Source organism: Suncus etruscus, chromosome 3, assembly GCF_024139225.1.
Source record: "Suncus etruscus isolate mSunEtr1 chromosome 3, mSunEtr1.pri.cur, whole genome shotgun sequence".
In the NCBI taxonomy this organism is placed as follows: Eukaryota; Metazoa; Chordata; class Mammalia; order Eulipotyphla; family Soricidae; genus Suncus; species Suncus etruscus.
Window position 1 is genome coordinate 99,285,135 of NC_064850.1, and position 27,522 is coordinate 99,312,656.

Sequence of the window (27,522 nt, forward strand, 5' to 3'; positions counted from 1 at the left end):
AAAATTCTAGAATCTAGACATTTACCAGTCAATTTCAAGTTTTGAAATTGAATTTGAAGCCCTCAAATTATTTCATCTCAAGTAAAGACAATTAATCCACTGCTGTCATTTCCTCATCTGAGTCACTCAATTCATCTTCTAGTTTCAATTCCCCTAATTCTTTGTCTGCAGGTGTAGTAACAGTTTTCTTCTTGCACTTCTTACGAACTGCATCATTAGCACAGATTTTTCTCATTTTAATGTTTGGTAATTTCTTCAGATCAAAATCCCATTCTCTAGACAAAAGAAAGAATAGGAAGGTTGGAAGGGGTGAAGTGAGAAAAGAGAAAGTTTATGAAACATGAAAAGTATGAGTTGGTAAACTAAGAGCAGATGCAGTGCATTGAAGGAGTAAAATCCCAGGAATTTAAGTTTTCTTTTTCCTTATTTATTGCATTTTATCATTAAACTACAATAGTTGGAATTGTAGATCAATTTCCAAAATTGAAAACTTTGTAAAAACTACAGCAAAGGTGCCTGCTGGGGAATCAAATGTGGATCATTCACATGCAAGGCAAGAATCTTCTACATTATTTCTTCAGCCCATTTTAATTTTAATACTTGGTGATTTTATTTAGAACCAAATTTAACCACAGTTAAATTTCAATAATTTCAACTAGTAGTATGTTTATAGGCAAAACAGTAAACATTCTGTTTAGCAGTTCAAGAAGCAATGAAGACTATTTGGAAAACAAAACTCTGACAAGCAGTCTAACAGTATATTCATTTCTTCTCATTTTGGCTTTCCTTGGGATAGAAAATATACATTGGTTAAAAAAATAAAGATTGGGGCAGAGCAATAGCACAGCGGTAGGACTTTTGCCTTGCACTTGGCAGACCAGGGATGGATCCAGATTTGATCCTCGGCATCCCATATGTTCTCCCAAGCCTGCCAGGAGCAATTTCTGAGTACAGAGCCAGGTTAACTCCTGAGTGCAGCCAGGTGTGGCCCCAAAACAAAAAACATACAAACAGAAAGATCATATTTATATACTTGATTATTAGTTAAAAATATAATGGTAAAAAGTAGAGTCTCCACAACTGACCACCATTTTTCATGGACCACCTCTACATCTACATCTCCTGAACTCGGCTTATCCAATGTCACAGTGCTCACAGTTATGTTTCCTGTCACTCAAAAGAAAAAAAGACAAAAAGACAAAGGAAAAAAAAAATCCGAAGTCCTTCTAGACTCTCAGGTGGGCAAACTACTAAAACTACTTTGCTGTCAAAGTAGACAGCAAAAGCACAGAAACACAATGAGGAAAACATTTAGAAGCCTAACAAGTTCAGTTAGTAAAAACAGTAACACAGAAGGCTCAACCAGCACCAATCAGCTCTGTAAATTCTCAATGTCTTTGATATACCATAGTAAGGATGTTTAATAAATTCAGAAATGATGGTACAGGTAGTCAACAAAAAATAAGAAAGAATGAGAGTGGAAATGACAAAAATAGAATTAGAAACAACAGAAATGAAAAGTATAGTCGATGATATGAAAAACATAATAAAATAGATAAAATTAAAAACATAATAAACAGAAAAGATCAAAGAAATTCCAAGATGAAATGAAGGAAACTTTTAGAAAACAAGAGATAAAAAAGAAATGAATAGCAAACCAGAGAAGTATGGAATGAGTTTAAGAGGAACATTACGAATCACCAAAATTCCCATAGTTTCTCTCTGACCAGTTTCTTTTAGCTTAAGGGCTAGACTCAAAAGAGAAGGATTTTTTTTTATGCCTCACACATTTATAAGCTGCTTTTGAAAAATAAAAAGAAAGTGACTCACCTAAAAATTTTAAGATTTTCTGCATTAATAATATCTGGAATCTCTGGAGAAAAAAAAGAATTACATTCATTAGATATTTCATAAATTATAACATTTTATAATTTCTTTATAAACTAAGATACATAATAAGTTTTAAAAGGCTCCAAATAAAACAAAATTTGAAATACTGCTATAATACTATAAAAGATAAATTCTATAAATTAAAGAGCTTAGACTAAGAATATGACTTAAGGGCTGGAGAGAAAACAATAGATTGGGAATTTTCCTTGCATGGGGCTGACACAGTTTCAGTTCCTGGCATTCTATACAATCTTCCAAACATCACCAAGAGTAATTCCTTAATACAAAATCAGGAATAAGCTTTCTCATTGCCAGGTATGGTCCAAAACATAAGTAACAACAAAAAAATGATTTAAGAAGAATGCTATTAATAAAACAGAACACAGAATGCATAAAACACAAATATTAACAACTCAAATCTTATCCTTTACTGCAAACCAAAACTGGTAAATATCAGGCAAAGTTGATGACAAATATGCATAAATATTATTTCTTGGTAAAACATAAAAGACATTTATTTCAAAAACTAAATACCAAAAAATCCAAAAAAACAAAAAACTAAATACCATTGAAAAAAATCTTGTCAAGCAGCAAAATATTAAAATCTAATAACTGATTAATAAGAAAAGTAAGAGCCTCCCATCCCAATAAAAACGATTGACCCAACTATAGGCTGACATCTGCAATAGTTTCAGAAAAAAACAGTATAGAGATCTGGATCTTAAAAACAAACACCAAGGGCCGGAGCAGTGGCACTAGCGGTAAGGTTGCCTTGCAAGCGCTAGCCTAGGAAAATCCGCGGTTCAATTTTCAGGCATCCCATATGGTACCCCCAAGCCAGGAGCGATTTCTGAGTGCATAGCCAGGAGTAACCTGAGCATCACCGGGTGTGGCCCAAAAAACAAACAAACAAAAATAAACACACCGAATACAAATTTAAAAAATAAATAAAAGCAAAAGCAAAAATACAGGGGACTTGGCGGGGGGGGGGGGGGGGGCCCAAGGAAGACTGGAGTGAGAGGAGATGATGATGGAAAGAAGATATTCATACAGAGGGTGTAGTGCTGAAAGGCTATATGCATGAAATCCTATCAGTGGTATTTTAATTATGTTGTTTCAAATAAATATCTAAAAATAAAAATAAATTACAAAACCAAATCTTAGCACCGTCTCTTGGTGGTCTGGTTGGCAGACCACCAACAAGAATTGTTCTTGAGAACAATCTTGGCAGCTCTTCTGTTTAAGGCTGGAAGCTTTTCTGCCTGCAACCTCCAGTTTCTAGTAGGGGTGTATGCAATCATTAAGGTCAGGAAGTGTGACCCATTGGCAAACACATGTCATAGTGACTTATGTCCAGCACCACAGCCTTCACCTTTGTGTCTCACAAAAAGTGAATGCTAGTAATTAAGCACATGTACAATCACCAATACTAAAGAGTGCAAACATCAGTGATCAATGCAGCTGAGTATGTAAACGGTCAGATATCCAATACTCCTACCCCAATACCACTTAAAAATGTGCAAGCAACACAGCTAGGCATGAGTGTACCCCCAAGCCCCAAGTCACTGCAACAAGGATGGAAAATACAAAAGGCTTGTTTCTGCTTGTTTTTCATTGCTGTTTATTTTTTAAGTAATCAAATAAATCAGACATACCATATAGATGAAGGAGAGCACAGGGAATGAATGAGTGCAGAGCTAGAGTATTATTACTTTCTTGTCTTATCTAAACTTTAGCAAAAGGATTTGGTGACTTTTTTCAAAGAATTCTAGATGTTTGTGAATTGTTAAAAAGTGTTTATAAGCCTTCCTTCCCCAGTTCAAAAGTGAAATCTAAAATAAACACAATGGCATGGTTAGAACACTAGATCTGAATTCCAGTACTGGCCCTATGACCAACAATTGCTTGATTGTGTATATGCTACTAATTACTATGTATCTAGTGACTACATGTTTGCTACACCTCAGATTAAAAGAGCAAACTCAGAAGTCAAATGGGAGTCTATTAGAATGGTATCAATGTGATGATGGTAGCTTTAATCAGGAGTAGTTGGCAATAACAGTGAAAGTAACTAGGTTCTAAATATACATTACTTGGGCCCGGAGAGATAGCACAGCGGCATTTGCCTTGCAAGCAGCCGATCCAGGACCAAAGGTGGTTGGTTCGAATCCCGGTGTCCCATATGGCCCCCCCGTGCCTGCCAGGAGCTATTTTTGAGCAGACAGCCAGGAGTAACCCCTGAGCACCGCCGGGTGTGGCCCAAAAACCAAAAAATAAATAAATAAATAAATAAATAAATAAATAAATAAATAAATAAATAAATATACATTACTGATAAGCTGGATATGACATGTAAATGTAATTTCAGAGCTTTTGATCTAACCAACTAGTAAATGGTGATGGTCCTGACAAAAATATGAATTTTATAGGAGGAGCAAGTTTCTGGTAAAAAGTAGAATTTGGGTTTGGGCCATTTCAAGTTTCAACCGCATGTAGGCATTCAAGAACAGATTTTAAGAAATCCAAGTTTGGTGATATAAGTATAACATTTTGGTGATAAGTCAGGGTTAACAATAAAAAATTTGGAAGTTATTAGCATTAAGAAGACTTTTAAAGGGGCCGGAGAGATAGCATGGAGGTAAGGCGTTTGCCTTTCATGCAGGAGGTCATCGGTTCAAATCCCGGCATCCCATATGGTCCCCCGTGCCTGCCAGGAGCAATTTCTGAGCCTGGAGCCAGAAATAACCCCTGAGCGCTGCCGGGTGTGACCCAAAAACCACAAAAAAAAAAAAAAAAGAAGACTTTTAAAACCATAAATTAAATAAAAGCACCTCAAGAATTGATATAAACATGAGAGAAGAGATCTGGAGACAGGAGCCTGGGATAATAATGAGTTTGTAAAGATGAGAAGGATTCAGAGCAGGAACAGACAATATAAATACAGTATCTTCAATGACAAATAAAAGTGTGAGAATAAAAAGCAAATAAAATGATCATGTATAGCAAATCTTCCAGAAACTAATACTTGGAGTCGAGTTGTGGAGACTATCTAATTAAAATGGGTAGCAAAGAAAATGGAAAACCAGTGGAGACTACATTCATAAGCATATTGTACAATCTTAGGAGATAATTACTGAGATGAAAAGAACACAAAACTTTCTAAAAACTTTCCCTTGATCTCCTCTATTAGGTACTAGTCTTGCATGTTGATAAACAAAATCTTATTTAACTTTTAAACAACCTGGGGGAAGAGGTACTCTATTTATCTCTGTCTTTTAAAATGGAGAAGAAAAACAAAGCCCTATTGAGGTAATTTGCCTGTTTATACAATAAGCTGTAAAGTCTTAAATTCAGATTTATGTAGTTCTAAAGCTATTCACTGTCGTTTTCAAATTAAAAAACACATCAAAGGAATGATGAAGAGGACCTGCCATCCACTTCAGTGCTTGGAACACTACTGCAGTGCAAATGCCTGCCACATGTTTTCTGATTATACTTTAAGTACCTGACATTAAGCCTTTGATTACTGGTGCACTCCTTTCAAAACTAGCTTTCTGAATACACATGTACTAACTGTATGATATAGCTACTGGCAAGCCAGCTAAATAAGACACCAGGCTACCAAGCACCCAGAAGTTACCCTTTTAGAAAGCTCAAGGTAACCTAGGTAACCGAGCACCTGAGCATTTTTTTTCCCTGCTCTCCAGCCCCTAATTTGTGCTATTATGTCCCAAGTATGCCAAAAGAGTGAACTCTTTAAGTCCTAGAAACCACAGGACTAAATAAAGCCAGCTAAAGGGCTCCAGTCCCTCAGTATCTCTACCCAGGATCTTGTTATATAGTCTACAGGCAGGCTGAGTGTAGTGACTTCTGAGTAATAGATCTTGTTTTTTTACAAAGCTTATTGATGCCTGTTGCTAGGGGTTAAAGCTCCAATCACAGCACTGGCTCTGGTCAAGGTAAGATCTAAGAGGAATTCCTACAGGTAGCATGGGCCCAGATAAGTAATGTCCTGTCAATTGCTGGGGTTCACCATACAATTAGCAAGGGCTATATTCCCTGTAGGATTTGATAATTTCATCTAAGTATTAAAATTTAAACTTTTATTATCCTATTAAATTAAGCAATCCACTTAACATAAATTACCTATAGAAATCAGAGAAGGCAGAGTAGTGAACAAAAGTTCCTGGTTATGGCAAACTTGAGGATATATACTCACTTATAAATCAAAGAGCTGGCATAGTTTTCATGTTCTCTGACCACTAGGCCAACTGATTGTTTGTTTTGGGAACACTCCCAGATTAATTTAAATATTGATTACTCCTGGCTCCATGTTCAAGGAGAATCATGGCAAGCACAGGGGACCAAATTGGGTGATGGAGATGGAAAGCTGCCATGTGTAAAACAAGTATCCTGCCCACTGTACTCTCTCCAGCCCCCAAACCGGTATTTTGTTTTTAATATATTTTTTATTAATTAAAGAACCATCTGATATTTTTAAGAGAAGCTAGAAGTTCACCTTTCCCATATGGTGTCACCAGACTTCTTAAATACTGACAATAAGTCAATGAAGACCCTCTGTAAGCCAGTACTCTTGGGCTTTACCATCACTTTGAACTTTCAAGCCTTAATTATTCACTTTTCTTAACTTTCTTTCATAAGGCAGCAAGCATTCCTGCTCAAATAATAACATATATTTACACACTAAAAAAATACTAAGATGCTGAAAAAAGTCCCATTCTATTGCTTTTCAAATATGATGAGCAGAGGTTAGTACTGCAAGAATTACAAAATCAAGGTTCAAAGATGCAATACAAAAATTAAGGCATTTGTCTTACACACAGTTTATCTTGGTTCAGACCCCTAGAGCCACAATATGATCCCCCAAAACATGCCCGAAGTGATCCCTGACTGAACACAAAGTCAGGAGTAAGAGTTGAGCACTGCTGAGTGTGGCCCAAGAAAATATAATAAAAGCAATTAAAAATAATAAAAAAGATAAGAGGAGGAGCCAGTACAGCAGCAAGGCATTTGCCTCGGACGGACCCGGGTTCTATTCCCAGCATCCCATCTGGTCCCCTGACATGCCAGAAGAGATTTCTGAGCACAGAGCCAGAAGTAATCCTTGAGCACTGTCGGGTGTGGCCAAAAAACCAAAAGTAAAAGATAAGAGGAACAAGATCCTTTAGAAAGAGTTGCAGTCAGAGAAGGGCAAACAGTAACTATAACAAAGAAAACAGGTAGATGCCAGAGGAAAGAAGAAAGTGTCACTGTCACAACAGAGATATTTAGGGAAAACTGAGAGATTAGGAAAATAAGAAAATATTCAAAAATTACCTCATGTATTCAACGTAAGAAAATCAAAATTACTAAGTAAAACTGAACTTCTGAATTACAAATCTGACATGACTATGTAATTTAGGAAGAGTAAGACAGATCACAATAGAAAATCACGTCCACCAACCAAGGCCATAGCCTTCAAACTGCTGCCGCTCCCGCTCCATCGTCTGCTTGATGACGGTCTCCCGGGAGCAGTGCCGGCGGCCCTGCCTGTCTTTGATGCTGTTATGTAATTCAATCTGCTCCAGTTCGCTGCCAAAGCGATTCAAATACCTGACAAAGAAGAAAATGATCTGAAACTGTATGCATAATATTTCATTGAAAACACAATCCCCACCCTTCTCTCATCCTTCAGTTTTCTTCTTCTCTGAATCAAGTTCTCATACTGCAATGTATGTTGGACAACTCAATCATTTCCAAATTTCAGTGAACAAACCAGAATCTATAAAACCCAGATTCATTCTCCTTAAGTGCTGAGGCCATGTGCTACCATTTGTGCTAAGCCACATCCAAGTATGATCCACAAATGGTACACACTGAATTCAACATGTTAAACTGTTGGGTAATAACCTTGGGTCACATTAAATGTCAGGGACATTTTAAATTTGATTGTGATTCATTTTAAGAAAATGTTTGATTTGTGTTTGTATTTTATACACTAAGGTCATGTAAAAATTCCTACAACAAAAACGGTCACAAGTGGAAAAAGTTTAATATGCTTAATTGTAGAGGTGTCTTACTTAATGTATTAGTTTAAGATGCCTTAACCAATAAAATAAGTTTAAGATGTTAAGATGCCTAGTTGTAGAGGCTTCAGTCTTATTGTACTAAAACCTGTGAACTTGAAAAGCAGCTCAGAAGTAGAGCACTTGCCTTGCATGTGTTGTCAATGAGTTTGATCCCTACAACCACACATCAAAAAAAAAAAGTAGCAACAACAAAAAAAATGAACTCATAATCCCCTTTACCCACATGCCTCTCAAACTCCCACCCAACCCACTCCTAGCTCACAGGAAATAGCATGATCTTTTATGCAGCTGCACAAAAGAATGGGAAGTCTTGTCTTTTTGTACTCTCCCTTGTGTTCCATGTCTAAGTTTTCATTAAAGATATAATCTTTGTATCTCTGAAACTGATTTCTTCTCTCCAGACACTGGCACCAACCAAGGAGAAAACTATCATCATTTCTTGCCTGATAGTTTCACCAGCCTCTCAAAATACTCTTGGTCGAAGCCATGATCTCTGTTCACTGCTTGTATTATAACCTTAGAAAGAATAAGTCTGATCACATACAATGCTTACTATAAAAGACTTCAAGGGCTCCAATTGTCCTAGATACAATCTAAACTTTTAACCTGACAGTTGAGGTTCTTTCATAAGCTTACTGCCCCTAATTATAGCTGTAACAATTCCCTTCAGTCTATTTTTCTGGCCATATTAGATGTCTGGCAGAGAGGATGGAGAGACAATTTTGGGATAAGGCATTTGCTTTGCATGTGGCCAACCCTGCTTCTATCTCCAGCCCTGCCAAGTAGTGACTCCTAAACAGAGCCAGAAGTGACCTGAGCACTGCTTAAATGCTTCCCCATCTCAGCCACCCAATAACTCTCTGGCACATAATGTTAGTTTCACCTCTGGAGCTTTTGATTATTGTTCTCTCTGCTTGAAGGCTCTTCAAAGCATCTTTCTCTATCTGCTTCATCTTTTCTTCCAGTGTCAGCTTTGATGAGATTTCTCCAGGAAGCCTTTCTTTATCCCGAGAAACTAGATTCACTACTACTCTTGGGCTCACAAAGGTTATGAACCTACCAAAGTGGTTTGGCTATATCATAAATGGAAAGCCCTTTAGAGAGCAAAGCCCATTTTCTCTTCTATAAAAGGAGAACAGAACACAACTCTTGAACAGAGTTCCTTTTCTGACCCCTGGCTTCTAACATACTCAAGGTTTTACCTTTCAATTAATTCACAGGCATCTTTCTTTGAATATCCTGCTTTGTGAGGATCCAGATGATTTTGAAACCACTGAAGTTTTTCACCTATAACAACAAGTAGCAAATGAGTTCAACACCAAAAAGTACCACAGAAGCAAAAAGGTGGGTATTCATTCTTTTATTTAAAAAAAAAAAATAGTATCTTTATTTAAGCATCATGATTACAAGCATGTTTATAGATGGGGTTCAGTCATTAAAAGAATATACCACCCCTTCACCAGTACAACATTTCTAATTTCCAATATCAGTGTTTAAAACAGCTGTACCAAAATTTATTTCAATTTTAAATATAAAGCCAGTATAGGTGTGAACCTAATTAAGTCAGCCTACCAGAAATTAAATAATTACACTTTAATTTGAGGAATTTACAGAGTGAAAGAGATGGGTATAGATATCTTAACTGAGGCAAAATTTTTTCAAAAGAAAAAAAAAATACTTTAAAGAATAAGTTCTAAGTATTTAAAAACAAAAGAGAAATCACCAAAGCAGGACAAGAAAGATAAGTTAAAGAGATGGCTAAAGCATATGGGAGCCGTAAATTTGAAGCACAACCAAAAGTAGACTATAAGCACTTAGCCAGAAACACTTTGGAATATTGCTGAAGAGCTCCCTCAAAGATGTTTTCAAAATCATAAAATGAAATTCTATTCATGAGAAAAGCGGTAAAAGTAATTTCTGGGATCTTCTTATGAGGTTAGTATTAACACGATTATTTTCAAATGAAAAATTAACTCCCCACTCTAGAACCTCAAAGTTCATAATTTTGTAATAATTATAAGACCTTCAATATATTAAGAAAGAATGCTGAGATTTATGATCAAAGAGCTATCAGACTTCATCTCTATGAATAAATCTTACCACTTTCAGTGAGTAATTCAACACTTTTACATATTTCTTAATATTATATATCAGAAAATAACCCAAATACTGATAACCTGTATAAAAATATTACATATTATCCAATAAAGCATGAGAGGGTTTAAGTGCTTTAATTTTAGTAAGTCTAATGATTACTATTTTGAAATCTCAAACTTGTCAATAGTCACTAAAATACCAAGTGTAAGCCGAATTTTTGGGGCAAGAAATTCGTGCGAAAACTGCGAACTCAGCTTATACTTGGGTCATACAGGCTATTTGATTCTGTGCGCATGAATGTAGTCGTCTGCTGTCTGCTGGAGGGGGCGGTGCTTCAGTTCAGTCCACAAGTCGAGGTTGAGCTGAAGAGGTTGGTGGCTGAATTGAACTGTATGCCACTGAACTATTTAACCCACAATACTCTGCGCTTTGTATGAGACGACAGCTGTGATGATGATATCTGCGAACTACTGATGATGACAATGTCTATGCTGATACCCTCACATCAGATACAGCTGAAGCTGAATCTGTTTGGACATTCAGATGAGGAGGAGGAAAAATTCAGTTTTGAAGGATTTAACCTTTGTGATTTAGCTTGATTACCTGTTAAGCTATGGTTTTCTTTCACTTTAAAGTTGCTAGTTTACAGTTTTTCTTTAGTTATAAATATTGAAAAACATTTAACCTACTGATTCCTCAATTATTGTAATTGTTTTGGCTATATATTTTTATTTTTGAATTATTTTTGTTTTTTGTTTATTTGTTTGTTTTGAGCCACATCCATTGACGCTCAGGGGTTACTCCTGGCTATGCACTCAGAAATCGCTCCTGGCTTGGGGGACCATATGGAACTCCGGGGGGGGGGGGGGGTGGAGGTCGAACCGTGGTCCATCCTAGGCTAGTGCTTGCAAGGCAGACACCTCACCTCTAGCGCCACCACTCCAGCCCCTTATTTTTGAAATTTAGCAGTGGCTGCTGCATTTTCCACCTCAGTTTATACTCGAGTCACTGTTTTCCCAGTTTTTAGGGTAAAATTAGGGGGAGAAGGGTCCAGCTTATACTTGAATCAGCTTAAACTCGAGTATATATAGTAAATTTGATGAAAATAAAAACATTATGACACTGAGATTCAGAGAACATATGAATACATCCATGTCATTCATTAAATGTGAACTTATTTCCAAAATGCTTAGGCCATAGTCATTCATAACTACTGGATAGTAACATAAAATTCAAACTACCTCTCTAGGCAGCAAATGATACTGTATATGTTATAAGTAAACAAACAGTTTGGAAAAAACAGAAAGCAGTAACGGTTCTTAAAACATAATTACTGGATACTATTTTGTTTTAATGAGTCTAGTAAAGATAATTTGCCTGAGCAGAAAGAGTAAACTAAAGGCATCTGGTGAAAGGTGTGATATTGGAACATTGTATGCATGAATGAAACATTACGATTAACACCCAGCAGTGATCAGAGGCTATACCTGGTGGTGCTTGCAGGAACCATATGAAGTGCTAAGAACAAATCCTGGGCCAGTCACCAGCAAAGCAAGAATATTACCCACTGTGCCACCTCTCCATCCCTAAAACTAATTCTTTAATTAGTAAAAGTAAAAAGAATTTGCAACTGAATAAAGAATAACACTTCATGAGAAGAATAAAAATAAGTAAGCATAGGAAGAAAATAGACATAAGGCAGAAAAGCATGTTAGTCTCATCAGAATTTCAAGTAAAAAAGTTCACTTACCAATAAGATTGAGACGCAAAGCCTTTTCATTTTTCAACCTAGAAGAAATTATATGTATGTGTTAGAAAATTTCCCAGCAACTTTTAAAGATCTATCACAAAAACTGAAGAATCTTAATTCAAAGATGATTCTCTTATACATATAAAATGAACTGTTAATACACAGTGTGCTTTTTTAATCACTAGAATGTTATTCTTAACATCTTTAGTTCTCAATGACTAAAGGAAATCCTAAACCAAATCAATTTGAAAACCAAATGGAAGCTTGATTGATTTACAAATATTTGAGGAGTCCTTGTAATATACAGTAAAACTGATGAAGATCTTTTAGAAAACAAAGTGTCACCACTAAGATCAAAATAAATTACTGTCTTTTTAGATCTTTTCAACATCATTGAAACATCAATGCATTGAACATCAATGCAAAAAATGATTACATAAATTTGGAAATTAGAAGTAATATGGCATCTATTCTCAGAAAATTATGTAATATATTCTTTCTACTGATGCCCTATAAACAATCATTCAACAGAAGAAATCTCTGGCTAGCTAGTTTCCGCTATGCTTCTTGCTAGTTACCAGTGAATAAAAATTTTTAAAACTACTGTTCCTGGGGCCAAAGCGGTAGTACAGCAGGTAGGGCATTTGCCTTGCATGCAGCTGACCTTGGTTTGATCCCTGGCATCCTATATGATCCCCCAAACTTTCGTGGGATAATTTCTGAGTGCAGAACCGGGAGCAACCTGAGCTTGTGGCCCAAAAACCAAAACCCAAAGACCAAACCAAGCAAAATCAAAAACAAAAACCTACTGTCCTAACAAGGAAGACAAGATTAACCTTCCACTTTTTAAGAATTAAAGTCTTAAAAATGACAAAGTTGAAAGAACTTGTTCATGGGATCCACAAACTTTCACTTTCATGTTCTAATTTGCAAAATGGGCATTACGCAGCCTCTGGAAGTTGCTGACAGAACAAGAAATGAGTATGAAAGCACTATGGAAGACAGAATAACAGAGATATATGATACCAAAACATGCAGTATCAGAGCATGTTCATTCAGAATATTCACATTCAGAATATAAAAGATATCATTAGATATCAAATATAAAAACAAAACTACTTAAATAAAAGACAACTCACTATATATATATATTTTTTATCAAACCAAAGGCATACAAATTACCAATAAAAACATAGATATAATTAACCTTTGGGGGGGCCATAGCCGGCAGTGCTCAGAGGTTATTCCTGGCTCTGCACTCCTGGCTCTGGCAGGCTCGGGGGAAACATATAGGATACTGGGAATCAAACCCAGGTTCATCCCGGGTCTCCAGCTTGCAAAGCTAATGCTCTACCACTGGGCTATTGCCCCAGCCCCAACAATTAATATTTTTAGAGATCAATATCCACAAACAAACAAAAATCCACTAAGAACTAAGAACTAGCCTATCAAGACACAAATATTCCAGAAAACTTGGGGCCAAATCATTTTGAAATAACTACCTTTAATATGACTTTAGGTGTTTTGCAAGAAATTAATATATAAAAATTAAAGTATCATTTTTATCAGCTTATCAATTTGTATGTAGCATTAAAATAAAATTTGTAAATGATTGTAAAGTATAAGAATGAATTGTATTTCATCTTAGAAATTCATTTTAAGCAATTTTTCAGTTGTTTTTATAACAGATTCCAGAGGATGCTCAAGACTACAAAAGAGGGTGGCAAGTTATCCAACTTATCTTATCAGAGAAGGAAGAGTGAAAACAGTATGAGCGAGATGAAATAAAGGTCTTCTCTGCATTTTTATACAAGGAAAAAAATTCTGGGTCAGAGTGATAGGACAGGAGGCAGGCACAAGCACAATCTTTGTATGCAACTGGCCCCAGATAGATTCCCAGCACTGTTTCCTAAGCATCTCTGGGTACAGCACTGAAGGTCTCCAAACTACTTGGGGGTGGGGGTGTGAAGAGAACACTTCAGCCTAGGCCCTCACTGAGAGAATCATCAGGAAGTCCCCCAAAGGTTTCCTCAGCACCACTTGGAAGATCCATATCAAAAAAAAATTCTCTATGAATAGTTCAAGTAAAGAATGCAGACCAATTTCCAGAACAGAATAGGACCTACAAAAATATAATCCTCCAGAAAATATCAAGAGAAAATTAACAAAATTTGCCCAAACCAACTTTTCAACAGTATGGAAGTATTTACTCAAGAGAAAGGATCTATCTAAGGAAGTAAAAACAGTAATTATGCAGCTTCAAGTTCAATTATGCAGCTGCGCCCAGCTTTGCAATAGTCTTAAAAATCAATAAACTGGCAATTTATGAAAGTTGTAGAACCATCCTAAACACACAAAATCCTAAAAACCTCCATCCCAGAGAATTTTCTGATATGACAAAACAAGTAACATACAGAGAATCTCTTTTCTCAGAATTGGTTATTCTTATTCTATTTTAGAGTTTTCTGAGAATAATATGTCACCCAGGCTGTTTTTTCAAAACAAATCACCAGCAATGACCTAGCAGCTTTTTTAATGGGGCTAATGTATCTAAAAAAAAAATAAAGGATTATTAAAAGGATAAACAAAAGAAACATTTTAAGTAAATATTTTAAATACATAAATAAAAAGGAAAAACTTTCAAAAAACTCCAAAGACAACTAGCTCTAACATACTTGTAGGAATATAGACTGCCATAGCACACTTGGCTGTTTTCATAAGAAAGATCTGAGAAGGGCTATTAAGGAAGGTGGTTAGGGAGGGTCTTATGAGCCTAAATTATCTCTCCACCACCAAGAGACTTTTAATCTCTCACCTCTTACTAATCTTGAAATTGTGTGCAAACTTTAAGTAGTGAAATTCACTGCTTTTCAAAGTCAAACTACAAAAAAAACAGTTGATTATCTTGAAACCATTAGAAGAAAAGCAGCTCATTAAATACTGAATCATCAGTAAGATTAGCCAGGATTTCTCAGAGTCCATACAAATCAGATGACAAGAAATTACAGTCAAAGTGTTAAACAAAGATTAAGGAACCAAGAATTTTTATTGTTGTTTTATTGTTTTGGGACATTCCCAGCTGTGCTCAGGACTTACTCCTGGGTCTGTGCTCAGAGATAACTCTTGGTGGGGTTCCAGGTATATGTGGTACTGGAGATCAGCCCTGGAACAGCCACTTGCAAAGTAAAGTGTCTTATAGTCCCCGAATCCCATCTGAGCAATCCCTGTGCAAAGAGCACGAATAAACCTCAAGCACAGATAAATGTGTCCCAAAACAAAAATGTAAGCACAGAAAAAAAAAGAAAACAAATATATTAAACATAAAGGCAGGATAAACGTATGTAGCATCTGTTTTCTTCTAATTTACAAAATAACTGCATAAAATAATTGATATTACCTATTAGTTTATGATGTATAAACATATTTAGTGTATAAAGATGCAATTTATTTGATAATCAAAGTAATCGAAAAGATGTAGCCACAGAGCAACTGTGAACATTTTCACATACTATTGCAAGTAAAATGGTATTTACCAGAACTATACTGTTTTAATCTTAGCTATGATTTTGAGAGTTGCTAAGAAATTTAAAAGATACACAAAAGTAATAAAACAGTCTTATTACTGTTTACATTTTTTCAAGTTTAAATGACATAATTATTTACAAAGAAAGCATATTAAAATAAAAGGCAAAAAAGTAATGATGGGCATATATTTACACAGCAAACATTAGCAAAAATTGTAACAATCAAAATCAGTTTCCATGATAATCAGAATCAGCTTCTATGTATAGGTCTTTTAACTCTTTTTTTTTTTTTTTGGTTTTTCGGGCCACACCCGTTTGATGCTCAGGGGTTACTCCTGGCTAAGCGCTCAGAACTTGTCCCTGGCTTGGGGGGACCATATAGGACGCCAGGGGATTGAACTGCAGTCCTTCCTTGGCTAGTGCTTGCAAGGCAAAGACCTTACCTCTGGCACCACCTCACCAGCCCGGGTCTTTTAACTCTTTAGCTGACTGCAAACACTACTAAGTAAGTGCAAGCAAAGATAAACAAATGAGACTATATTAAACTAAGCTTCTGTACCTCAAAGACACAGTGACTAAAATACAAAGGCTGCCCACAGAATGGGAAAACTATGCACCCAATCCCATCTGATAAGTGATTAATATCTAAGATATTAAAATAAGGCACTGGTAGAGCTTAGCTAGAAAAAATTATCTAACCCCACCCCAAAATGGCAAGAAGAGAACAAAACAAGAAAGGACAAAAACTTCCTCAAATAAGAAATACAGAGGGCCAAAGGCACATGAAAAATGCCCTATATATTTATCAGGAAGATGCAAATCAAAACAATAATGAGGTGATATTTCATTATTATATCACACACAGAGACTAATATTATTATAACTATTATAGTTATTGTATAACTATATATTAATAACATATGAATATATTAAATATTATTGGTATATTAATAATATGTTAAATATTGTTAGTATTTTATTAATATATTATTATGGTTATCATATAACTATTATTATATCACACACAGAGACTAACACACATGACAAAGAACAAAAATAGCAACTGCTGGTGCAGATACAGGAAGGGACTCTCATTCACTGCTTCTAGAAATGTCGAAAGCCCAGACTTCATAAAAAACAATGTGGAGAAGCTGGAGTGATGGCACAAGCGGTAAAGCATCTGCCTTGCCCAGTCTAGACTAGGATGAACCATGGTTCCATCCCCCCCGCGTCCCATGTGGTCCCCCAAGCCAGGAGCGATTTCTGAGTTCATAGCCAGAAGTAACCCCTGAGCGTCACCAGGTGTAGCCCAAAAACAAAAACAAAAAATGAAAACAATGTGGCTATTCTTCAAAAAACTAGAAATTGAGCTTCTATATGGTTCAGAAATACCATTTCTATTAATATATCCTAGGGAACCAGAAACAATACAAAAAGCCCTCTATGCTCCTATGTTCACTGCAGCACTATTCACAATAGCCAGAACCTGGAAACAACACAATTGCCCAAGAACAGATGAGTGTACACAATGAAATTAATACACAGCTGTTAGGAAAAATGAAGTCAAGAAATTTGCTTATAGATAGATGGATATAAAGAGTAATATGCTGAGCAAAAGAAGTAAGAGGGAGAGGGATAGATATAGAATGATAGTACTCCTATGTGGGATATTAAAAAAAAAAAAAAGATAGTATAATATCCAAAGAAAATAGAGCCGAGGGCCAGAACAACCAGTCCATGGTTAAAACTTAATACAAATAGCAGCAGTGTGCTTTCAGAACAGAGAAGGGACCATATGACAATGACAATTGGAAATGACCACTCTGTAAAGAAATGGGTGTTGAAAGGAGAGGAGAGGCAGACCTTCACACTAACACATTCCTACTTTACAGAATTCCTTTCATTGCATCAAACAGAAATGCAGTACTGAAGTGAGTAGCACCAGGCAGATCTCTACCCTGTTTTTGGGAATGAGAAACAGCCTGCATAGGTCACACCCCAGTCAGCCCCATTCCCATCATCTCTCTGCTCACAGAGCTTCTGACTACACATCAAGTGTGAACCTTTGCATTTCTAAACTGAAAAAGGACATCCCCAAGACCTATTTTCTTTCTCAAAGAAAATATCTTATATATGCTGGTTTATGTGTCTGCTTTAAGAATATACCTGGTAATGTTGAGGGTTTACTCCTAGCACTGCTCAGGGTGCCTAGGCTCAAATCAGGATCCATGGTGATCAAAACAAGTATATTTGTTGGGATGAAATGAGGGTTGGCCTCACATCAAGTGTCTTACCCCTGGGGCCGGGCGGTGGCGCTGGAGGTAAGGTGCCTGCCTTGCCTGCGCTAGCCTAGGACGGACGGCGGTGTCCCATATGGTCCCCATATGTTGCCAGGACCAACTTCTGAGCGCATAGCCAGGAGTAACCCCTGAGCGTCACAGGTTGTGGCCCAAAAACCAAAAAAAAAAAAAAAAAAAAAAAAAAGTGTCTTACCCCTTAGATTGTCTCTCTGGCCCCAGTAATCATCTTCTTGAAATACAAATTTCTATTTAAGTTCCTACAATAGTTTAAACATTGATTTCTAATATGAATCTTGTTTCTTCCCCTTACCGATGGGCCTTCCTCCAGGTTCAATGGGATTCAACTTTCTATCTGTCCTTCAGAACAGACAACTTGTACAGAATATTTTTGTTCTTATGGTATTTGGAACAACAGCTATAATTTGTCCTGCCAGTACCTAGATGAAATTTGTAATCTTTTCAGTTGAGTTATCTCAGCAAGTTGGAAATGGACCTGGTGCAACACTTGGTGAAACAGTCCCTATGACAGCCTTTGTCCTGAGCCAGCAAGCCAATCATTCAAGTCCAAGGAGCTAAAATTCAGTTTTTCAGTTCCAACATGACCACAATTATACTAGGATGAAAAAAGATAAGCTCTTGCTTAAGAACAGCTACTTTTTTAAATCACATTGTCATCTATAGACTGATTATTTGTCATTGGTCTGTTATTTCTTAAAATAGGACACATTAGTTCCTAAACTAGTTGCAAAGAGTAGAAAATTTTCATTTTTTTCTTTCACTAACATTTATGGTCTATGGAAGTACAAAATGCTCCAGTATCTCTCAAGATTATTCAGTACGGGACCGAAACAGTGGAGCAAGCAGTAGGGTGTTTGCCTTGTACTTAGCTAACCTAGGATAAACTGTGGTTCGATCCCTGGTGTCCCAGATGGTCCCACAAGCCAGAAGCGATTTCTGAGTGCATTGCAAGGAGTAACTCCTGAGTGTCACCAGATGTGGCCCAAAAAAACAAAAAAAAAAGAACGAAAAAAAAAATTCAGTAGGAAGGAAAGTGATAATCCAAATACAAAAAAGAAAATCAAGGATACAGTATCAATTTCTTTTTTTTTTAACTTTATTGACTGATTTCTGGGCCATACCTAGCAGCACTCAGGGGTTACTCCTGGCTCTGCACTCAGAAATCACTCTTAGCAGGCTAGGGGACCATGTGGGATACCAGGAATCGAACTGGGTCCCTCCTGGGTCAGCAGCACGCAAGGAAAACACCCCACCACTGTGCTATCTCTCAGGCCCTGTATCAATGTCCACAGCATGACATTGAGCTATATGAGCCTTGGCCAAACCCTGTTCAGAATCCCTCATCAACAAAGCCACACATGCAATGTCCTTGTGTCTCATATCCAGACATGGTTCTCATGTCTCTGATGCTACCAGTCCTAGAATGGCCCCGCACTCTGAGCAGCTGCCTCCATTGGGAAGGCACAGTCGCCTCCTTCACAGTGTTGACCTCCAGTATTCCATGTGCTACATTTATTTTTTATTACTCCAATAAAACACCCCCACAATTTTCAATTCACTAAATGATCTAATTCTTTTTATTGTTTGTTTTTGTCTTCTGGGCCACAACCAGCAGTGCTCAGATCTTACTCCATATTGGATGATCATTCCACCATATAGGATGCCAAGGATCAAATACACTTGCAAGGCAAGTACCCTACCCACTGTATTCTCACCATCTTTAATCTATACATTTTTAAATCAAATTACCGTATCAATTTCACTCCGGACTCATAAATAGCAAATGACACAGATTAAGTATTAACTTCTCACAAAACACAATTCTACTTTTTTCTTCTAATTTTTCTTCTCTAAAAGATGCTCTCAGATAAGATTTCAATGTGAAACAGAACCTCTCCATCACTCTCCATCCCAGAATCCTTTTAAATTTTCTATTATATTCATAAAAATCTATATTAATGTATGTATCTGTTCTAGGCAAACTTTGTAAAAAAAAGTTAATCCCTTCAGATACATTTAACAAAAATGTATTGATGGTAGGAAGGTAGGGTATTTCACAATGCTTAATAAAACGAATGAAAACTTACTTTTCCTTTTTGTCTTGTTTGTGGGCCTCTCTCGTCATTTGAGCTGCTTTTCTACTATATGGATGGATGACTTTTTTCTCCCGTCCGACACTTTTCCCCTTTGGTATTTTAGGCTAAAATATAAGAAAACATACAGCAAAGTGAAATCCAAGTGATAATTGCCAAAAATTTTCTTTTTTTTTGTTTTGTTTTTGTTTTTGGGTCACATCTGGCAACACTCAGGGGTTACGCCTGGGTCTATGCTCAGAAATCACTCCTAGCAGACTCGGGGGACCATATGGGATGCCGGAATTCAAACCACCGACCTTCTGCATGCAAGGCAAACGCACTCCATGCTATCTCTCCGGCCCCGCTAAAAATTTTCTTTAGAAACTATTTTTTGTTTGTTTGTTTTTGGTTTTTGGGCCACACGCGGCATTGCTCAGGGGTTACTCCTGGCTGTCTGCTCAGAAATAGATCCTGGCAGGCACGGGGGACCATATGGGACACCGGGATTCGAACCAACCACCTTCGGTCCTGGATCGGCTGCTTGCAAGGCAAACGCCGCTGTGCTATCTATCCGGGCCCGAAACTATTTTATTTTTGCTTTGAAGCCATATCTATAGTGCTCAAGGGTCACTTTTGACAATGTACAGGGCCACTGAAAGAAAGCATCTACCCCACTACAAAACCTCTCCAACCCTCAAAATGAAATTCTTGGATTTTAGAACATACCCAGCCATGCTCAGGGCTTACATCATGAGCCTCAGCAGATCATGTATGGTACTAGGGATTAAATCCAGGTCAGTCACATGTCAGGCATGAACCTACTTGTCATACTATCAACTCTGGTCCTACTAAAAACACAAATTTAAAAGTAGTAATGTAGAGGACCAGAAAGATAATACAGGGTTGAAATAGTTGACTGCTTTGTATTCCCAGAACCACAGCTAGACCCCTGAACACTCCCAGAAGTGATTCCTGAGCAGAGCCAAGAGTAACCCTGAGTATTGCTGGATGTAGCCCCCAAAACAGTAACAATAACAATAACCATAATAGCATAAAAGTAATTGATATGTTATGACCTACAATCACTAAGAATCATGAGATAAGCCAGATATTAAATAATTCTGACTTTCTTCAGTCACGGTCATAGCACGATATTTAAAATTATTTCCATGCTAGGCAAGGAATCTAGGAATTCAGCTCACAATAGGTACAGAGAATGCAGATAGTAGAAATGTGCATAAAATCTATTTTCCATTTACCCAAATAGAACTTAACTGCAAAAATCGCACACTGAACAGTAGGCAATATGTCAAAATCAAAGTTGGGCTCATAGCAAATGAGCAACGGTGCATAACAGAAGCCACATCAAATAAATTTAACATAAACAAAGGGGGACAAATTATTTCCCGACTCAAATTCAGACCCAGTTTATCAGGTCACGATTCATTTAATCTTTTCAACTAGTCATATCTAATTTTCATTTATTTTCATTTTTTTAACAATAATTCATATAATTTGCCCTTTTAAAGCAAACAACTTTGTAATTTTAGTAAATCCAGTGACAGAATCATTCTTACTATTTATTCCAGAGCATTTCATCAACCCCCCCCCCCCCTTTTATTCTGTTTTAGGGCCACACCCAGGCTAACGGATTACTTCTGGTTCTGGGCTCAGAATTCACTGCTGACAGACTCGGGGGACCATATGAGATGCTGGGGACCAAACCTTGCATAGCCTTATACAAGGCAAACACCATTACCTACCCACTGTGCTACTCACTCTGGCCCCATACATCACCCCATTTTTATAAAAATGATGGCCATCTTTCCCTATTCCATATAACCCTGATTATAAGCAGAAACTCAGGCTCCAAAACTAGGACCTGGAGAGGTGTGGGTCTAGAAGTAGTGAAAGGGTGAAAAACCAGGTTCAGGAATTCCAACACTCAAGCCAAAAATCCCACTACACAACCTAGTGAAGAAATACGAAAGAATGAACACTTTCCTTTCTAAAACCAAGGATTTTATTTGCAAGAACCTACACCCTAGAGTAGAGAAGGAACACCAAGTAGGGAGGGATCCAGTAATCCTATCACTAGATCACATCCTAGGACAGAGTATGAATACTGATTAGGGTAGGATCAATAATCTAACACCTGGAGACCATGATCAGCATCCATCTCTAAATTTGCCTGTCATGATGTGTCCTATCTGGCTTATTTCAGAAACAGAGCATGTTTCTGAGGTTCACCAATGCTACACAGGTATCAGCATGTCCCGAGGTGTGATGGGCCAGATACATCATTTGTGGTCTCTCCACCATTTGTCTGCTTGGAGCTATCCTGACCTGGGGCTTATGTGGTTTCCAGCAGACACCTCTGAGTGGAATTGCTACCCATGTTTTATATTTGGAACCAAGACCAGACATTCCTGTAGCCATGGTTCAGCTCATATTCCCACAGCACATGAGGATCCAGAATTTGCCACCTCTTGACAGTCACTAGTTGGTGTACTTTTGGTATTCTCTTTTCCAGGGAGTCTTTTTTTATATTTTTTTAATATCTGGATTTATCTCAAAAATAGTTCATTTTTTAAGAAAATAATTAAGAGCAACTTTAAATATAGAAATGAACTGTGTGGGGAACACCAAGGGGGCAGAACATGCAATCCCAAAGCTGATGTGAATGATCCTAGAGGTGAGGAGCACTTCCATTGCTCAGTTATCAGTCTACAGGGGCTTTCTTGCTTCCCTGTCCCACTTCTCTCAGTGACATGTCTGAGGCATTAACATCAGGGTACACCCTGATTAACATCAGTGGTACACCCCCTGCCTGCACCTCATAAGTACCTCCTAACTTCTAAGCAGAGAAAAGAGATTGTACTGCTAAGAAACCATCTAATTTCCCAGTGAGGTTTTTATGTCAGACAGTCAGTACATGACTATAAACAGTAAGTTGTTTTATTTTGCTGCTATTCCTTAAACAGTCATGTCATAGATTTATTTCCTTGATCTTTTTAAAGAACTAGTCATTCTTTTATTGATTTAGTATTTTTTAGTTAAATTCTATTAACTCTTTTTGGGGGAGGCTTCTTTGGTTAGTAATTTTATTTGGGGGAAGGAATACTTTACTTTTCCACCATTAATGAGCTTCTGGATTTGTCTCTTTAAAAAAAAAAAAGTACTCCAAAGATTGACAATTCTTTATAGTTCCTCCATCACCAAAGCTGCATTTTACCTGCTTTCATCTCTATAATGGAGCCCTAAGTTTTCTCTATGGCCTCCACAGATGGGACTTCCACCTTAGAAATTAAGAAAACCCTGGGTAATTCTAGGGAAACTCATTCACCCACCTTTATTTGGCCCTGTTACATCCATTCTTGAAAGGCTACTGTAGTGCTGAATCCATTCATTGTTAAGTTCACACATGTGCCTTTTCAGTTCCCTCTCCAGGTGACACAAGCACACATCTTTGATCCCCATTTGGTTCCACTAAAATGAGCACCTGATACAAACCACTATCTTATTGGACTTTGTGATCTGGGCATGAATTTCTACTTGTAGCTCAGAGAACAGTAGCACATACTCTAGCTTGAAGCAAACAGATGAGTAAGAGAGCTATTAGTTTATATCTGAGAATTCAGAATCCAGACTCTCTAAGGAGCTACATGAGGCCATGGCCAATCAGAGTCCTAGGGGAAATGAAAACTTCCCATTTTCAATTGTCCTTCCAACTTTAAACTTCATGAAATATTAATCCTGGTTTCATCCTGAGTGGATCCATGCAACCCTATCTCCATGAACTAGACTAGAGGAAAGCATGCCACTATCACATACTATACTTGGTTTTATTCTAAGAGGCTTGCCTTTGAAGATGCCCCAGTTGGGGACCAGAGAGATGATTCAAAGAACTGATATGCTCTGCATTTGGGAGGCCCAGGTTTGGATCCCCAAACCACACAGTACCCTGAGCACTCCCCTCTCCCCAAGCACAAAGTTAAGAGAGCTCCTGAGTACTGCCAGTGTGGAACCCTAACAGAGGGAGGACAAAAGATGTCCCAGTTGGGCAAGGTTTTCATTCCAGTTGTTACTGCCAAAAGTCTATTCACACAGGATGAGTACTGAGATGAGACCAGAATGGGATGGGGGAGCTCTCCAAGGATCCTGGCAAGAGATAGCACAGCAGTAGGGTGTTTGCCTTGCATGCAAAAAGACAGTGGTTTAAATCCCAGCATCCCATATGGTCCCCGAGCCTGCCAGGGGCGATTTCTGAGCAGAGTCAGGAGTAACCCCTGAGCACTTCCAGGTGTGACTCAAAACCTAATTTGTTCACTGCTAAAACATTAACCATCATCTGTTGGAAAAGCTGTTAAGTGGATCCAGGGTTGGTACAGACCTCCAATTGTAAATGCAGTGTCAACAAAGTACACTAGAGCAAAACACAAGAAAATGAAATGTCGTCGTGTGCCCAAATATTATATTATCACCTTACACTCACACCATCTTTAGATCAACAATCACTCAATATATGAGAGAAAAAGATTTATGAAGCTGGTTAGTTGTAGCACACAATTAAAAGGGCAAATGACATTCCCTGCCATGAAAGATGTGTAGGTGGTCAGTAAAAGCCAATGTCAAGGTAAGGAGGAATAAAAGCACTTTTTAATAGCTTTTTGTGGGGTTATGGGAGTTGGGCCATACAGGACAGCACCTTGGCTCTGTGCTCAGAAAACACACCAGGCAGGCTCCAACAACAATATGGATGCTGAGAACCTGGGTCAGCTTGTGAAAGGCATAAAAACGCCCTACTCGTTGTGTTATATTGGTCCGTCCCAACTTTTTAGGTTACTAGTCTACCAGGAAGAAAAACAAACACACTTAATATAGCGGAAAGGCACCAGGTGTAGCCAAAAAAACAAACAAAATTCTAAAAAGCTTATTCAAAAGTATTCCCATCAGCATCCTTATACATCAAATGTAACATGAATTTGGAAGCTCCAGGTTCAGATTCACAATCAAATATATTTTTTGTTTATTTTATTTTTGGGCTACACCCAGCAGTGCTCAAAACTTACTACTACTTGTTATGTGCTAAGCAATCACTCCTGGTAGTGCTAGGGAAACAATGCGATGCTGAGGACTGAACCACCAAAAGGCAAACTCTCTTCTCACTATATACTATAGCTTCGGTCCCAAGGACAATACAGTTTTTAAAACGAACTAACTAAAAACTATAGTATTTATTACTATTCCTTAAGTATATCATAAATGACACTAAGTACAGAACAGGCACTATGACCATCCCAACTGAGGTTAGGATCAAGATCTGAGGCCAAGATCACAATTGCCAACCACAATTTGGCAGAAGGCATACAGAGGCCTTCAGGTTCTCAGTACACATATCCTTCCTCCCTCTGGAAGAGTTTGGAGTAGCTGCTACTAAGATCTTGAAGGAAAAGCCCTCAGTGCCAGTTTAATTAATTACCCGAGTTTTTTGGTGGTGCAGATGGAATGAGCAAGAAAAGCAAGAGCTCTGCAGAGCCTCAACCACTCTTTCCAATGGGTGTTGAATTCAAGAGATGATGCGCAAAAATCCCTGGGGTGATCGACATTTTGCTGTCCTTAGATCTAACACCATAAAATACAGTGATTAGCAAAGAAATGGAATTTACACCCATGTGTGTACCATATACAAGAACAGGGCTTGCAGGGCTAGTCCAGCTCGCTTGCTCTGCAGTGTGGGCTTCAATCTCTGGCATAACAGAGTCCCCGGACCACCAGCCTGGAGCAAAGTCGGGTGTGACCCCTCCAAAATAAAATAAAAGCGAATGAAATAAACACAACCCAGATCAATATGAGAATTATAAGTGACAGGCATAGGAGGGGAGTAGGTTGAAAGAAGAGAAATCAAAGACCAAACTATTGCTGTCAAAGTATCTGACTCTGAGATTATAGAGGACTGCAGCGTTTTGTGTTGCTACTTTCCTGAAAATGAAAACAAACCAACCAACCAATAAACAAACAAACAAAACACAACGTCCTTGCAAATCGGGATTAGTACGACGGGAGCTTCTAGAAACTCCTGCTCAAGAATGGAGCAAGATCAGGATCATTACTGATCTTGAGTCCCCTCCGCCAGAGATTCCAGTGGAAAGAGGCCACCACCTCCAGGAGACCCGCACATTCTACACGCGTTCGAGATGCCACGGCGTGCGAGGGGTCAGCTGAACCCCAAGTCCTGCTCCCCGCACACCCCAATTCCATCCAGTTCAGGACAGACACACGATCTCGCGATCGGGGAGAAGTTGGAAGCGAGAGGCCGCAAGACGGGAAGGGACCTTATAGAGAAGCGACGCTTCACTACCCGGAGGGACACGTCCCCCACCCCCGACCCCGCCAGCAGCCCGCCCGGGCCCCGCACGGTCACTCCGCGCAAGCCCGTCAAGTTCAAGTCGGCGCCTTCTCCCACCCGCGGTTCATCGGGGACTTTTCCCCGAACCCTCCGAGGTCAGGAGGCGGGGAGGCGCCCACCATGGTGCATCCGCTCGGCCGGGCCGTCCTCCAAGCTCGTTCCCCCGCAATCCCCGCAGACCGGCAGCCGGCGCGACTCTCCCGGACCAAGTGGGGGTTCCAAACCCACGTGGGCCCACGGAAGTCGAAGACCGGGTGGAAAAGGCGGAAGCGGCACGTCCGGGAAAAGCTTCCCCCGGAAACCAAGACCTGCCGGGTTTTTGGCCCGCCTGCTGCTTCTATTTTATGAGCGCTCCCCCAGCGGGCCTTAGCTGCGTTTCCTTGAGGGATGCTGAGCAAGTTCTGTAGACCTTGGATCCTAACGTGGTGCAAGAAAGGGAATTATTTGGGGGGTGGCACACACCCGGGGACGCTCAGGGATTACTCCTGGCTATGAGCTCAGAAATCGCTCCTGGCTTGGGGAACCCTATGGGACTCCTGGGATCTAACCCAGTCCGTCCTAGATCAGCTGCGTGCAAAGCAAAAGCCCTACCGCTTGCGCCACCGAAGAGAGGGAATTTGAGCCCCGATCGCTGACCGGCCTCCAGATCTAGGGGATCTAGTGCATAGTTCTACAGATAAAAAGCTCTTCCTCCTGGGCAGGCAGTCACGCCTTTCAGGGGCTCCTGAAATCTGCAAGTGTGCCGCCCCCTTGCTGGTGCCCCAATGGCCATATCTTCTCTTCCAGTCGCTTGAGCTATTCTTTGCACTAGCTAGTCTTTGTTTTGAGCTAGTCTTTGTTTCCTCCCCTGTGAAGGTCCCTTTGGCCGAGTTTTTCTGATTCCTTTCTTTATTTCACCCAGACTTGTTAATATCCCGGAGACCATGTAGTCTCATTCAATTGCCTACTCTGCGTCAGGCTTGGGATACCCGATAGTTTCTCTGCCTTTACTTATCTCCGACGTCCTTGGTACTGGTGAGGTATCAGACAGACACTGACTAGATAATACAAAGGCAACAGATACTTGCAACACCATATATTCTGCTTTTTCCACTTTTTAGTTGCATTTTTTTAATTTAAAACAAAATTTAGTTTGAATTAAAAAAATAAAAGTTTATTTAAAATATAAAAAATAAGGTGCCGGAGAGATAGCATGGAGGTAAGGCGTTTGCCTTGTATGCAGAAGGTCGATGGTTCAAATCCTGACATCCCGTATGGTCCCCTGAGCCTGCCAGGCACGATTTCTGAGCATAGAGCCAGGAGTAACGCCTGCGCGCTGCCAGTATGACCCAAATACCAATAAATAAATAAATAAATAAATAAATAAATAA

General features: G+C 38.6%; 2 protein-coding genes across 2 annotated transcripts in view; one reads left to right on the top strand and one right to left on the bottom strand.

The window, feature by feature from the left end:
- On the bottom strand, nucleotides 1-26,362 carry TMA16 (translation machinery associated 16 homolog). The gene is made up of 7 exons (XM_049769486.1): nucleotides 26,272-26,362; nucleotides 19,756-19,868; nucleotides 11,827-11,864; nucleotides 9,182-9,266; nucleotides 7,355-7,503; nucleotides 1,831-1,873; nucleotides 1-275 (listed from the first exon to the last, which is right to left on the bottom strand). The coding sequence occupies exons 1-7, from the start codon at nucleotides 26,272-26,274 to the stop codon at nucleotides 92-94; spliced, it is 615 nt and encodes a 204-aa protein (XP_049625443.1). The 5' UTR covers nucleotides 26,275-26,362; the 3' UTR covers nucleotides 1-91.
- The window catches only part of TKTL2 (transketolase like 2), a 33,488-nt gene continuing 32,238 nt past the window's right edge, over nucleotides 26,273-27,522 (top strand). Inside the window, 1 exon segment of the mRNA XM_049770857.1 lies at nucleotides 26,273-26,467. Coding sequence (XP_049626814.1) covers nucleotides 26,273-26,467 — 195 coding nt within the window.

What these genes read in the sequence shown, in the direction of transcription:
- TMA16 (XM_049769486.1), bottom strand. An exon ending in TTTGCGTCTCAATCTTATTG is followed by an intron (nt 9,267 to 11,826) that starts GTAAGTGAACTT and finishes TTGTTGTTATAG; the next exon opens with GTGAAAAACTTCAGTGGTTT. An exon ending in GCCTGTGAATTAATTGAAAG is followed by an intron (nt 7,504 to 9,181) that starts GTAAAACCTTGA and finishes CTTCTTTGTCAG; the next exon opens with GTATTTGAATCGCTTTGGCA.